At 37.3% G+C, this 14,448-nt stretch overlaps 1 protein-coding gene across 3 annotated transcripts in view; it reads right to left on the reverse strand.

Annotated features, from left to right (window-relative positions):
• The window catches only part of FNIP1 (folliculin interacting protein 1), a 132,887-nt gene that overhangs the window by 9,082 nt on the left and 109,357 nt on the right, over positions 1–14,448 (reverse strand). For 2 of the 3 annotated variants that reach the window (XM_019924372.3, XM_019924374.3), the window contains 3 exons: positions 13,028–14,444; positions 12,048–12,216; positions 7,058–7,255 (listed from right to left, as the gene is read on the reverse strand). In XM_019924372.3, coding sequence (XP_019779931.1) covers positions 7,058–7,255; positions 12,048–12,216; positions 13,028–14,444 — 1,784 coding nt within the window. The remainder of the gene's footprint in view (positions 1–7,057; positions 7,256–12,047; positions 12,217–13,027; positions 14,445–14,448) is intronic. The other variant, XM_073802476.1, reaches the window with a different exon arrangement.

The raw sequence follows: 14,448 nt of genomic DNA on the forward strand, positions 1-14,448 counted from the left end.
ATATGGGTCTTGTTTTTGTATCCATTCAGCGAGCCTGTGTCTTTTAGTTGGAGCATTTAATACATTCACGTTTAAGGTAATTGTTGATATGTATGTTCCTACTACCATTTTCTTAATTGTTTTGGGTTTGTTTTTGTAGGTCCTTTTCTTCTCTTGCGTTTCCCACTTAGAGAAGTTCCTTTAGCATTTGTTGTAGAGCTGGTTTGGTGGTGCTGAATTCTCTTAGCTTTTGCTTTTCTGTAAAGCTTTTGATTTCTCCATCGAATCTGAATGAGATTATTGCTGGGTAGAGTAATCTTGGTTGTAGGTTCTTCCTTTCATCACTTTAAACATGTCATGCCACTCCCTTCTGGCTTGTAGAGTTTCTGCTGAGAAATCAGCTCTTAACCTTATGGGAGATCCCTTGTATGTTATTTGTCGTTTTCCCCTTGTTGCTTTCCATAATTTTTCTTAGTCTTTAATTTTTCCCAATTTCATTACTATGTGTCTTGGTGTGTTTCTCCTTGGGTTTATCTTGTGTGGAACTCTCTGAGCTTCCTGGACTTGGGTGGCTATTTCCTTTACCACGTTAGGGAAGTTTTCGACTATAATCTCTTCAAATATTTCCTCGGGTCCTTTCTCTCTCTCTTCTCCTTCTGGGACCCCTATAATGCGAATGTTGTTGTGTCTAATGTTGTCCCAGAGGTCTCTTAGGCTGTCTTTATTTCTTTTCATTCTTTTTTCTTTATTCTGTTCTGCAGCAGTAAATTCCACCATTCTGTCTTCCAGGTCAATTATCAGTGCTTCTGCCTCAGTTATTCTGTTATTAATTCCTTGTAGTGTATTTTTCATTTCAGTTATTGTATTGTTCATCTCTGTTTGTTTTTTAATTCTTCTAGGTCTTTGTTAAACATTTCTTGCATCTTCTAGATCTTTGCCTCCATTCTTTTTCCGAGGTCCTGGATCATCTTCACTATCATTATTCTGAACTCTTTTTCCAGGAGGTGGTCTATCTCCACTTCATTTAGTTGTTTTTCTGGGGTTTTATCTTGTTCCTTCATCTGGTACATAGCCCTCTGACTTTTCATCTTGTCTATCTTTCTGTGAATGTGGTTTTTGCTCCACAGGCTGCAGGATTGTAGTTCTTCTTGCTTCTGCTGTCTGCCCTCTGGAGCACATTTTTAAAGCATGCAATCTTAGCTAAAGGAGTGTAAACCTTCTCTAGCTCATATCAAAGATTTAGAGTCTACAGTTATTTTTGTACCGTGGTAAATTACACATAATATAAAATTTACCATTTTACATATAAAAGTTACCATTTTAAATACTTAAGTGTTCAACTGAGAGGCATTATGTACATTCAAAATGTTGTGCAAGTATCACCACTACCCATATCCAGAACTTAAAAAAATATGTTTTTATTCCAAATTTGATAAATAAAACACTCAAATTAATACATGACAAATGTATTTAAATTAGAAAGGCTGCATTCTCCTGTGAAGAGCAAAAGAAAAAAACTTTGCAACAGCTCACAGAGAGTGCTCTATAGGCCTTACTAGAAATGTTTCTAAGCTGGAATATTAAAAACTAAAACATATACATTTTTTTTTATTGTCAATTAACTTGATCAATTCACTAATAGGTGATTTTTCATGTGAATGGATGATATATATGTATGAGGAAAAAGGCATGAGGTGCAGGTGCTAAAACACTAAATTCTTGCAGAGTATTTCTTCCCAATGGAAACCAGCTGCTGTTAAAGCTTCTAAGAAAAACACATTTTGTTTTTCTTCAGAAAAAACAATTGAATGTATTTCTTGGCATACATTGTTTTGTGGTACATATTTTGTGGTATAATGCTCATGTAGGCTGAAAATAACTTAAGCGAAAAAAAATCTATAAAATGTTTATAATAAAATTCATCCATATATATATACACACACACACAATTTACCACACTACCCATTTTTAGGTATACAATTCAATGGCATTTAAGTACATTCGCAATGTTGTGCACCATCATCACTATCCGCTTCCAGAACTTTTTTTCATTATCCCAAATAGAAACTCTGTACCCAGTATACAGTAACCCTTCATGCCCTCCTTCCCACCACCCCTGGGAACCTCTATCTACTTTCTGTTTCTATGAATGTGCCTATTATAGATACCTAATGTAAGTGGGACCACACAATATCTGTCCTTTTGTATTTTGCTTGTTTCACTTACTGTAACGTTCCATCCATGTTGTATCATGTATCAGAATTTCATTCCTCTAGGTTGTCACAAAGCATCGGGCTGATCTCCCTGTGCTGTGCGGCAGCTTCCCAATAGCCATCCATTTTACGTTTGGTAGTGTGTATATGTCAGTGCTACTCTCTCATTTCATCCCAGCTTCCCCTTCCCCCATGTCTCCATGCCCTCAAGTCCATTCTCTATGTCTGTGTCTTTATTCCTGCCCTGCCACTAGGTTCACTGGTACTGCTTTTTAAAATTCCATATATATGCATTAGCATACATTTGTTTTTCTCTTTCTGACGAGATATGGGGATATATGTATACATATAGCTGATTCACTTTGTTGTACAACAGAAACAAACACAACATTGTAAAGCATTTACACTCCAATAAAGATGTGAAGAAAAATAAAATAAAATAAAACTAAGACCCGCCAGGGACAGACGTGGTAATATGTATATTTAAAAAAAAAAAAAAAAAAAAAAGAATTTCATTCCTCTTTATGGCTGAAGTATTCCATTCTATGTATTACACATCATTTGTTGATGGACACGAGTTGTTTCCAATTTTGTCTACTGCAAGTTAATACTGCTGTGAACATTACCATACAATTGTCCCAGTCCCTGCTTTCAGTTATTTTGATTATAAACCTAGAAAAAGACTTGCTGGACCACATGACAATGCAATGTTAAACTTTTTGAGGAACTGCCAAACTGTTTTCCACAGCAGCTGCACCACTTTAGATTCCCACCAGCAACACACAAGGCTTCCAATTTCTCCGCATCCAATACTTTTTATTTTCAGGGTTTGCTTGATCACACCCATCCTTATCGGTGTGAAGTGGTATCTCACTGTGGCTTTGATTTGCATTTTCCTAATGACTAATGGATGTTGAACATTCTCTCATGTGCTTATTGACTATTTGTATATCTTCTTAGAAATGTCTACTCAAGTCCTCTGCCTATTTTTTGAGCTTTTTTTTTTAACATCTTTATTGGAGTATAATTGCTTTACAATGGTGTGTTACTTTCTGCTTTATAACAAAGTGAATCAGCTATACATATACATATATCCCCATATCTCCTCCCTCTTGCATCTCTCTCTCACCCTCCCTATCCCACCCCTCTAGGTGGTCACAAATCACCAAGCTGATCTCCCTGTGCTATGCAGCTGCTTCCCACTAGCTACCTATTTTACATTAGGTAGTATATGTAAGTCCATGCCACTCTCTGACTTCATCCCAGCTTACCCTTCCCCCTTCCCATGTCCTCAAGTCCATTCTCTAGTAGGTCTGTGTCTTTATTCCTGTCCTGCCCCTAGGTTCTTCATAACCATTTTTTTTTTTTTAGATTCCATATGTATGTGTTAGCATACAGTATTTGTTTTTCTCTTTCTGACTTACTTCACTCTGTATGACAGACTCTAGGTCCATCCAGCTCACTACAAATAACTCAATTTCATTTCTTTTTATGGCTGAGTAATATTCCATTGTATATATGGGATCCCCATCTTCTTTATCCATTCATCTGTCAATGGACACGCAGGTTGCTTCCATGTCCTGGCTATTGTAAATAGAGCTGCAATGAACACTGTGCTACATGACTCTTTTTGAATTATGGTTTTCTCAGGGTATATGCCCAGTAGTGGAATTGCTGGGTCATATGGTAGTTCTGTTTTTAGTTTTTTAAGGAACCTCCATACTGTTCTGCATAGTGGCTGCATCAATTTACATTCCCACCAACAGTACAAGAGGGTTCCCTTTTCTCCACACCCTCTCCAGCATTTATTGTTTCTAGATATTTTGATGATGGCCATTCTGACTGGTGTGAGGTGATACTTCATTGTAGTTTTGATTTGCATTTCTCTAATGATTACTGATGTTGAGCATTCTTTCATGTGTTTTGGCAATCTGTATATCTTCTTTGGAGAAATGTCTACGTAGGTCTTCTGCCCATTTTTGGATTGGGCTGTTTGTTTTTTGATATTGAGCTGCATGAGCTGCTTGTAAATTTTAGAGATTAATCCTTTGTCAGTTGCTTCATCTGCAAATATTTTCTCCCATTCTGAGGGTTGTCTTTTTGTCTTGTTGATGGTTTCCCTTGCTGTGCAAAAGCTTTTAGGTTTCATTAGATCCCATTTGTTTATTTTTGTTTTTATTTCCATTTCTCTAGGAGTTGGGTCAAAAAAGGATCTTGCTGTGATTTATGTCATAGAGTGTTCTGCTTATGTTTTTCTCTAAGAGTTTTATAGTGTCTGGCCTTACATTTTGAGTTTAATCCATCTGGAGTTTATTTTTGTGTATGGGGTTAGGGAGTGTTCTAATTTCATTCTTTTACATGTAGCTGTCCTGTTTTCCCAGCACCACTTATTGAAGAGGCTGTCTTTTCTCCATTGTATGTTCTTGCCTCCTTTATCAAAGATAAGGTGACCATATGTGTGTGGGTTTATCTCTGGGCTCTCTATCCTGTTCCATTGATCTATATTTCTGTTTTTGTGCCAGTACCATACTGTCTTGATTACTGTAGCTTTGTAGCATAGTCTGAAGTCAGGGAGCCTGATTCCTCCAGCTCCGTTTTGCTTTCTCAAGATTGCTTTGGCTATTCTTGAGTAGTTTCTTTGCTGTTGTTGAACTGTAGGAGTTCTCTATGTATTCTGGATATCAATCTCTTTTCAGATATATGATTAGCAAATATTTTCTCCTGTCAATTGTCTTCACTCTGTTGATAGTGTCCTTTGATACACAGAAGTTTTTAAGTTTGCTGAAGTCCCAATTTATCTATTTTTCCCTTTATTGCCTGTGCTTTTTTTTCTTTGGCGGTACGCGGGCCTCTTACTGCTGCGGCCTCTCCCGCTGCGGAGCACAGGCTCCGGACGCCCATATTGCCTGTACTTTCGATGGCACCTCCAAGGAATCACTGCTAAATACAATATCACGAAAATTATCCTCTATGTTTTCTTTTTTTTTTTTTTTTGCGGTACGCGGGCCTCTCACTGTTCTGGCCTCTCCCGTTGCGGAGCACAGGCTCCGGACACACAGGTCCAGTGGCCATGGCTCATGGGCCCAGCCGCTCTGCGGCACGTGTGATCTTTCTGAACCGGGGCACAAACCCGTGTCCCCTGCATTGGCAGGCGGACTCTCAACCACTGCGCCACCAGGGAAGTCCCCCTATGTTTTCTTTAAAGAGTTTTATAGTTTTAGTACTTGAGCTTAGGTTTAAGTTTAGATTTAAGCTTGAGTTCATTTTTGTATATGGCATAATAAAGTAAGCATTCAACTTCATTCTTTTGCATGTATATATCCAGTTTTCTCAGCATGATTTTTTGAAAAGACTTGTTTCCCCTTTGAACAGTCTTGGCTTCCTTGTCAAAAACCAACTGACCATATTATGTGAGGGTTTATTTTGGGGATACTATATTCTATTCGTCTTTATGTCTGTCCTTATGCTAGTATCACACTGTTTTGATTACTGTCATTTTGTATTAAGTTTTAAAATTAGGAGGTGTGAGTCCTCCAACTTCATCTCAGTACTATCATCTTAATAATACTAAGTCTTACAAACCATGAATATGAGATGTCTTTCATTTATTTATGTCTTTAACTTCTTTCAGAGATGTTTTGTAGTTTTCAGTGTACAAGTCTTTTGCCTCCTTGGTTAAATTTATTCCTAAGTAATTATTCTTTTAATGTTATTGTAAGTGCTTTCTTAATTTCCTCTTCAAGATTGTTCATTCCTAGCTTATGGGAATGCAACTATCTTTGCATGCTGATTTATCTTGCATCTTTGCTGAATTCATCTATTAGCTCTTTCAGGGTTTTTTTGGTGGAATCTTTAAGTTTTCTACATATAAGATCATATTTGCAAGCAGAGATAATTTCACTTCTTCCTTTCCAATTTGGATGCCTTTTGTTTCTTTTTCTTGCCTAACTGCTCTCGCTACAACTTTCCAATACTATGTTGAATAAAAGTGGTGGAGGTGAGCATCCACGTCTTGTCCCTGTTCTTAGGGGTAAAACTTTTAGTCTTTTACCACTGAGTATAATGTCAGCTGTGGGTTTGTCATATATGGCCTTTGTCATGTTGATCTACAAAGGTTTTTAACTATGCTATATTATAGTTCTCCTAACAAGAAAAGGAAAGAATCTTGAAAGTTGGAAATGATGTCTTCAGTAAGAGGTTACCAGTGTTACAAAGAGCAATCATCCAAAGTCCTAACACAAAAATGAGGATATAGAATTCACTGGCATTCTGCACAGAGCTTAGGGATGTTGCATTGCCATACCTCACATGATACTAAGTAAGGCACTAAATTCTGGCTGCTGAAATCACAGACTATATAGACACGTACACATCCCTTTCTGTCTTAGTCAGCTTGGGCTGCAACAACAAAGTACCACAGACTCAATGGCTTAAATAACAGAAAATTATTTTCTCCCAGTTCTGGAGACTGGAAGTCTGAGATCAGATCAGGGTGCCAGCATGGCTGAGTGTTAGTGAGAACTCTCTTCCTGGCTAGTAGATGGCTGCCTTCTTCCTGCGTCCTCACATGGTAGAGAGAGCACAATCTCTCTCTTCCTTTTCTTCTAAGGCCACTAATCCGATCATGAAGGCCCCACTCTAATGATCTAATCTAACCCTAATTAACTCCCAAAGGCCATCACACTGGGGAGTTATGGCTTCAAAATATGGATTTTAGGGGAACAGAAACATTCAGTCCATAACACCTTCTTTCAGGAAAACAATGATGAAGCTAACAGTAGTATTCAATGTAGGCACATACATAACAATAGGGTTAAGTTAGCTATCACAGTGCTCACAGTAATTCAAGCCTTACAGATACTTACAAAATTTGGAGACAAGTTATGCTTATAAAGCTGAAGAGTGGAATGAAGCAGATTGGAAACAAGACTGGAAACCAACACTTCCTTTCCCAATTTATTATCTGTCATTCGTCTCTGGCTACTGGCCACTTGAACAGTCCATTTATCCATATCTGCTATAATACAGACAGCTTCTGCTATTGGTTCATCCAATACTGGATGCTGGGGAAAAAAAGAAGACATCATCTTATGATAAATAAAGTTTTCAAAGATAATGTTAATGGGATGGGCAAGGAAGAGATACTAGACAAAAACAAAATAAAAGAATATGAAATTCTGAGAGCTACTGCCAAAGAAACCTTGACAGTGAAGAGTGAAATAGTAAAGTAACTTAATAACAAATACCCTGAGATATTTTACAGAAGTCATCATAGGTAGAGGTTCATTACCAGAACTTTGTATTCTTTAATCCAGAACTTGAATTTCACCAGTATTTTGATCATTCATTCATTCAAAAAATTTACTGAGTGCCAACTATGTGCCAGGCAACGGAAAGAAAATGTTTTTACCTTGAGAGAGCTAAATATTTTAAAAATCAGTAGGAAATAAATTCATATGAAGAAGTCAATGATAAGGTTCTGTGCTAACTACCCCATCCAGTCAGGCATTAATTTCCTTGAGCACCTCAGAGGCTATCCCTTGATTATCCCTTCCTGGCTACGTATGCCAGGTTTTTTCTGTTTTACAGATGTATATCCAGAGTATGGATATAACCGTTCAAAAGGAGACAAATCAACAGGTACTAACATGTCTCTCCAGGATACATGGTTAAATGGAAAAAAAAAAGTCACTACACACACACACACACATACACATTATATCCCAATTATGTTTTTAAAAATCAGGGGACTTCCCTAGTGGTCCAGTGGGTAAGACTCTGCACTCCCAATGCAGGGGACCTGGGTTTGATCCCTGGTCAGGGAACTAGATGTCGCATAAATGCTGCAACTAAGAGTCCGAATGCCACAACTAAGACCCACCACAGCCAAAATAAATAAATAAATATTTAAAAAAAAAAATTTACCATCTATATCTAAATGCAAATGTATAGAAAAAAGAATGAAAATACTCAAATCAAACTATCATAAAGATCTTTGCGAAGAAGTATGGAATATTAAGAGTATGAAGAAGGATTTTTACTTTTTGCTTTGTATATATTGTTTAAATTTCTATCAGAAGCATTCACCTAAAGGATACTTTTATAATTAGAAAATTTAACACATAGTGAAAAAAAAATTTTTAACTCACATACACGGATAAAAGGACCACAGGCATATGGCTGTGCCCTTGGTTTCCCACAGTTTACACACAAAGGCCAAAAATGACAATTAAGTACACAGCACCACCATAAGAAAGAAATGCTCAATACTTTAATTTTTTTTTGTATTTGGAAAGGTAAGGATTTCTTCACCACTGGACAAATGAATTAACAACAATAAGACTGAAATATAAACTACAATCTTGAACCCAATGGCCTTTTTCCTTTATAACTTTTACTATTACTAAAATTTCATAGCAAGAATGTAAGTTTATTCCTGGATAAACCCAAGTTTGGCACCCCCAAAGGATATCCCTTTGCCCAGTTAATAACCACTTTGAATAAAGCTTTTTGCTCAATGCTAAGGAAACAAAGAGAAGGGAGCTCACAGTCTTATGAGGGAGATAAATACATGTGGCTATGAAAATACTTGCATAATAGACAAAATAGTAACCAAGTGCTGTGGTACCAGAGGAGGGCAAGAGTGGGTTCTGTGTGACTGGTAGTTACACAGTGGAAGGGACATAGGGATATGACACTGATTCTTAGCGATTCTTAGGATTCTTACCGATTCTTAGGATTCTTAGCGAAAAATGGGAGAGGAATATGGATGATTCTGTAAGAGGGAATATCATGAGAAGACTCGAAGATAGAAGTAGATGGATGTAACCAAATTTGTGAAAAATGATACGGAGAAGTGGGGAAGAAGAGAATGGCAAGTAAGAAGCGTGGAAAGATACATTGTGAAGACTTTCCATGGAACTCTAAACTTTATATTTGTTTTTATAAAATCGTACTTAAATATTTCTTATTCAACTCTTACCAAGGATATAACATTTTTCTATTCATCAACTTCATTACTGAAACATAATTTTGGAAAGGGTATATATACCTAAAGATGTAAGGTATATCTTACTTTTTTAAGAAACAATAGTGAATATATATTTAACATAACTACCTCTGTGATTATAAAAGAAAAATAAGACAGGAGATATGATCAAATAATTAAAGTGGAAAACAAACTGTTAAAGGAAGATACTACTTTCAGAAGCAGTGGGCATCTTTAGGAGATGAGAATTATGATGGGTGTTCATCTACTATCCTCACAAGGAAATGTCTAAACCGATAATGGGGAAACTGCTATGAACTACACCTTTTACTTTAAAGGGTTAAAAAGCACTTTAGAAATTAACTTTATAGCTCCTCAATCAAAAAGTCACGTGGCTAAGATTTTAAAAGCTATTTTTTTGGTAAGAAAAAGGAAAATGAGCCCACATCAGTAGTTTCCCAAGAAAGAAGGGTCTAAATCCCAAGTTTGAGATTAGAAATAATCTAAATCAAACTCACTTTAGGAGCTGTTAAAGAAAAAAGGGGGCAGTGCCAGTCATTCATTCTGAAATTGCTTGTTTTCACACAATGGATTATTATAAGCAATGTCCTAATTGGATAAAATTTCAATTGAACCAATTTCAGTTCTTTCATTTCATCATCAACTTCTGGAAAAAACAGCCTACACCCCACGGGAGCATATTCTCAACTGACATATTATAGTAGTCACCTCCACAATACTAAGTTTGCATCCAGCCTCAAATACTTCCAAGTCACAAAATAGGAAGTATATGAATGGGAATTCATATGAATCTAAAGTACATGAATGGGAATTCATATGAACCTAAATTCAGTGAATCTAAAGCTTAATATTTTTTAAACCTTTTTCTCTGAGTTCCATAACTTCTACAATACGAATGTATCCACAATCCTACCAGCCCTTTTTCTCTCCCAGGCATTTCCAGAATCTCAATACATAAACTCCCAAATCCTTAAGTATCTCCTCTCTAGCAGATACTCCTAGATTTCCACCACATTATAAAACCTGATTTTTTCAGTTGCCTTCTAGGCATTCAAACATAGCCTTGCAGAATGCACTTTTAAACTCAAAATGTACCAAATCAACTTCAGTGTACCTTCCTCAAAACTAGCCAGTTTTCTTTTTTTTTAAAAGAAGAGAGCGAACCCCAATGTTGTAAAGGGAACAGGTTTTAGGGACATTACAAACTGCTGTTCAAACTAGTATTGTCTTTTGGAAAAGAAACTACAAAACATGTAACAAGAACATGAAAATACTTCTAATCTTAAAAACTGGACAGTAACTTCATTTCTGGGAATCTAGCCTAAAGAAATCATCTTAAATTCATAAAACACAGCAAGAGTATCAGTGTTATTTATAACAATAAAATGAAGAAAAGTTGTTTTAAAAGTTGAGCAACAGAGAATAGAGAACACAGAAATAAACCCATGTATATATGCTCAATTAACTTATGACAAAGGACCCAAGAATATACAATGGAGGAAGGACAGTTTCTTCAATAAATGGTGCTTAAAAAACTGAACAGGGACTTCCCTGGTAGCACAGTGGTTAAGAAGTCGCCTGCCAATGCAGGGGACACAGGTTTGAGCCCTGGTCTGGGAAGATCCCACATGCCGTGGAGCACCTAAGCCCTTGCACCACAACTACTGAGCCTGCATTCTAGAACCTGGGAGCCACAACTACTGAGCCGGCATGCTGCAGCTACTGAAGCCTGCGTGCCTAGAGCCCATGCTCCACAACAAGAGAAGCCACCACAATGAGGAGCCCGCACACCACAACGAAAAGTAGCCCCCGCTCGCCACAACTAGAGAAAGCCCACGCACAGCAAAGAAGGCCCAACACAGCCAAAAATAAATAAATAAATTAATTAATAAAAAAAAAACTGAACAGCCACATTGCAAAAGAATGAAACTGGACCACTATCTTACACCATACACAAAAGTCAACTCATATGCTATATGAGTACTATATACCATGACCAAGTGGGTTTTTTCCCACCTAGGAATACAAAGATTGGATTAACATCTAAAAATCCATCAATGTAATCTATCACATTAACAGTTTAAAGAAGAAAAACCCACGATCATTTCAATAGACACAGAAAAAGTATTTGACAAAAACCCACACTCATTCATGATTTAAGGGCGTGGGGGACAGAAAACTCAAAACACTAGGGATAGAAGGGAACTTTATCCACCTGATAAAGAGCATCTTATAAGAATCTAACAGCTAACATCATGCTTAATAATTAAAGGCTCAATGTTTTCCCCCTAAGAAAAGGAACAAAACAAGGATGTCCACTATCAGCACTTCAATGCAACACTGTACTGAAGGTTCTAGCCTGTACGATCAGGCAAGAAAAAGAAAAAGAGGCATCCAGACTGGAAAGGAAGATAACATGAGCCTGTATGTAGAAAATCTTAAAGAATCCACACAAAAAAACTATGAGAACTAATAAAAGAGTTCATCAAAGTGGCAGGATACAACAGCAATATACAAAAATCAATTGTACTATATACCAGCAATGAAAATTAATTCCATTCACATTTAAGCATTTGCAATATTTTGAAATTATAAATAACCTAGTGATGAACATCTATGAATACGTACAGTATTTTCTGATTTCCAGTTTGATAGATTCCTGGAACTCTCTACTTGCTTTCACAATGACAGGTACAAACATGCAGGTTTTTGCATATAAAGTGATGGATTTAGAGAACAACAATTGTATTACACACTGAAGTGTTACCAAAAATAAGGCAATTTTGGGTTATACTGGTTAACAGAGTTCGTCCTAAATAAATTTAAGAGCAGTGAAGGTCACTTACCTGCACAGCATGAGACAAATCTGACACTAAACACTGACGGAGCCTCTCATCATTCCCAATTCCTTGAAGAACAAAGTCAGGCACATAAGAAGAGCAGTAGCCACCCAACAAGGACCTCCCGAAGTTGGCAATATTGGGCTGAACAGCACTCACTTCAATTAACTTTGACCTGCAAGAAAAGTTCCAAAAGAAGGCATACCTAATCAGTAATAAATATATTTTACCAACACACACACAAAAAATTGGACTCTACTAGTCCACATTTCCAGTATCATCATTCTTTATAAAATATACTAATAGTAAAATCATCCTTAAATAAAAACTGGCTTAAGGGCTCAATGAGACCACAAAATACTCCTTCCTATCCAAAAAGGGTCTGTAATGGACAACTCTGTAATGAGGTGAACATAAATCTTTCATAACAGACTTTAGGAATGCTGTCCCTTGTGTATGTAACACATTCTTAATACAATCAAATTATGGAAACCATCATCCAAAACCAAGTATAAATAACTCACAAACCCAAAGCTTGGTATATAACATTTCTCATGTATGAATCTTTTCCTTGTATTCTTGACCAAGAGTATCCATTCTATGCTTTCCTCTTATTTCCAAACTTATTTCTAACAGCTATTTCCTACCTTCTCTCAGCGATTACCTCTCCCTAGTTGTCAGGCTCAGCACAGGTCCTTTCTGGGCAGCATAACTCACTGCTAAATGAAAACTCCTAGGCAGTAAGCCATCTCCCACACACCAACACAACTTTTCTCTAATGCCTTCACAAAGCTTTTCTGGGGCACCTGTGGGGCTTAGCCTTTAATCCTTCTTCTAAGTAGGAGCATGTGATAATAAAAGAGTATTTGTCCAGAACAATGGTCTCTTCTTTTATATTAGCTACTACCAACTTTCAGAGATGAGCTAAACAAAAGAATGGTACATATTTTTATAGGTTCTATAAAAGGCTAAAACTTCGTACTTACCCAGGAAAAGGTATCTCATCTTCTTCTGCCCAATCTTCTTGCTCTCCTCCATAATAACTGCTTACTTGTCTAGTCACATCATGACCTGTATCTTCACTTTCACTATCCCCAAGGGCACTATCTGAACTTTCATTTCTTGGAATGTCCCATTCAGCTCCCACAGCAACTTTTTTCTCTGAACTCTCTTTATCCCCATGGGGGACAAGAATGGAGAGTGTACCTCTTTGGTCTTGCTGAGGAAAGCAGGTTTTACATGAATCTTGGTGAACTGTTCCTACACATTTGCAAAATTCATTGCTCTGTTTGCTATTTTTTGTATAAAATCTTTTTGAAAACTCTAACATACAGCAGTGTTCTTTACTGTCTGTACTTGTTTTAACTGGAATATCATCAATAGTCCTGGTTTCAATTGAATCATCATTAAAATATTCATCAAATAAGCTCATGCTTTCGGGGTCTGAATGATTCCAGCAGGAAAGTTCACAGGGCTCTCCAGATACCATGTTCAGTATATCAGGCTCTCCAGATTTAGCTGTTTGTGCAGTTTCTTGATGCTGATCAACAGCCCCTCTTTCCTCCTTCGGTGATTTGGTGTGATGCCTGGTAATCTGATCCACTACTGCCTGACTCCGGAGTTCAGTATCTGAGTCGGGTGACATAGAATCCCCAATCAAGAAAGTAACCTTTGTTTGGGTTGCCTCACAAGAAAATGCAGCTGTCACAAGTTTATCTGGAGGTTTTTTTTCCACAACCATTCCCGTGGATCTGAACACTTTACCTGTGTGATTACCTGAATCTAGCAATTCCTCACTCTGCCATGACTCCTCTGCAGGCTCTAAGCTTGACTTTGACAATGCACATCTGTCCACTGGAGCAGATCCTGTGCAAACAACTGTTTCTAACTTGGTGTCAAGGCAAGTTCTTAATTTATCTCTGCACTGTTTAACATCAACAGCATTTTCTTCTTGGCAGTCAGAAGAAGGAGAAATCATTCGGCACTCGTTTGAATTTCCTAGCAGCTCCTTAGAGCTGTTTTGAATATCTTCTCTCTCTTGTCGCAAAACATTCTCTATATTTTGCCCAAGGAGTGGACGACTGCAATATTTACAGCTACAATTAGGAGTCCTTGTTTCTTCTGACTCTTTAAAGAGCAAACTGTTTTTGTTTCTATGCATTGTAATAAGCACGTACTCAGATTCTTCGATTTCACCTTTCTCTAAAGTGGTTGTAATTACTGTGCCTGGCATAACAATGGCTTCATCGTCTCCATTTTCTAAAAGATGGGTTTCTTGAAGTTCAGAGCATCTTATGAAGTAAGTAAGAAAATAAAGCAGCCTCTGGACCATGTCTTGTCGTTTACCAACTACCACAGTCCTTGCTAACCGTACAGGAGAGCCAATAGCGCCATACAAGTCTCCTGA

Source organism: Tursiops truncatus, chromosome 3 (genome assembly GCF_011762595.2).
Source record: "Tursiops truncatus isolate mTurTru1 chromosome 3, mTurTru1.mat.Y, whole genome shotgun sequence".
Taxonomy (NCBI): Eukaryota; Metazoa; Chordata; class Mammalia; order Artiodactyla; family Delphinidae; genus Tursiops; species Tursiops truncatus.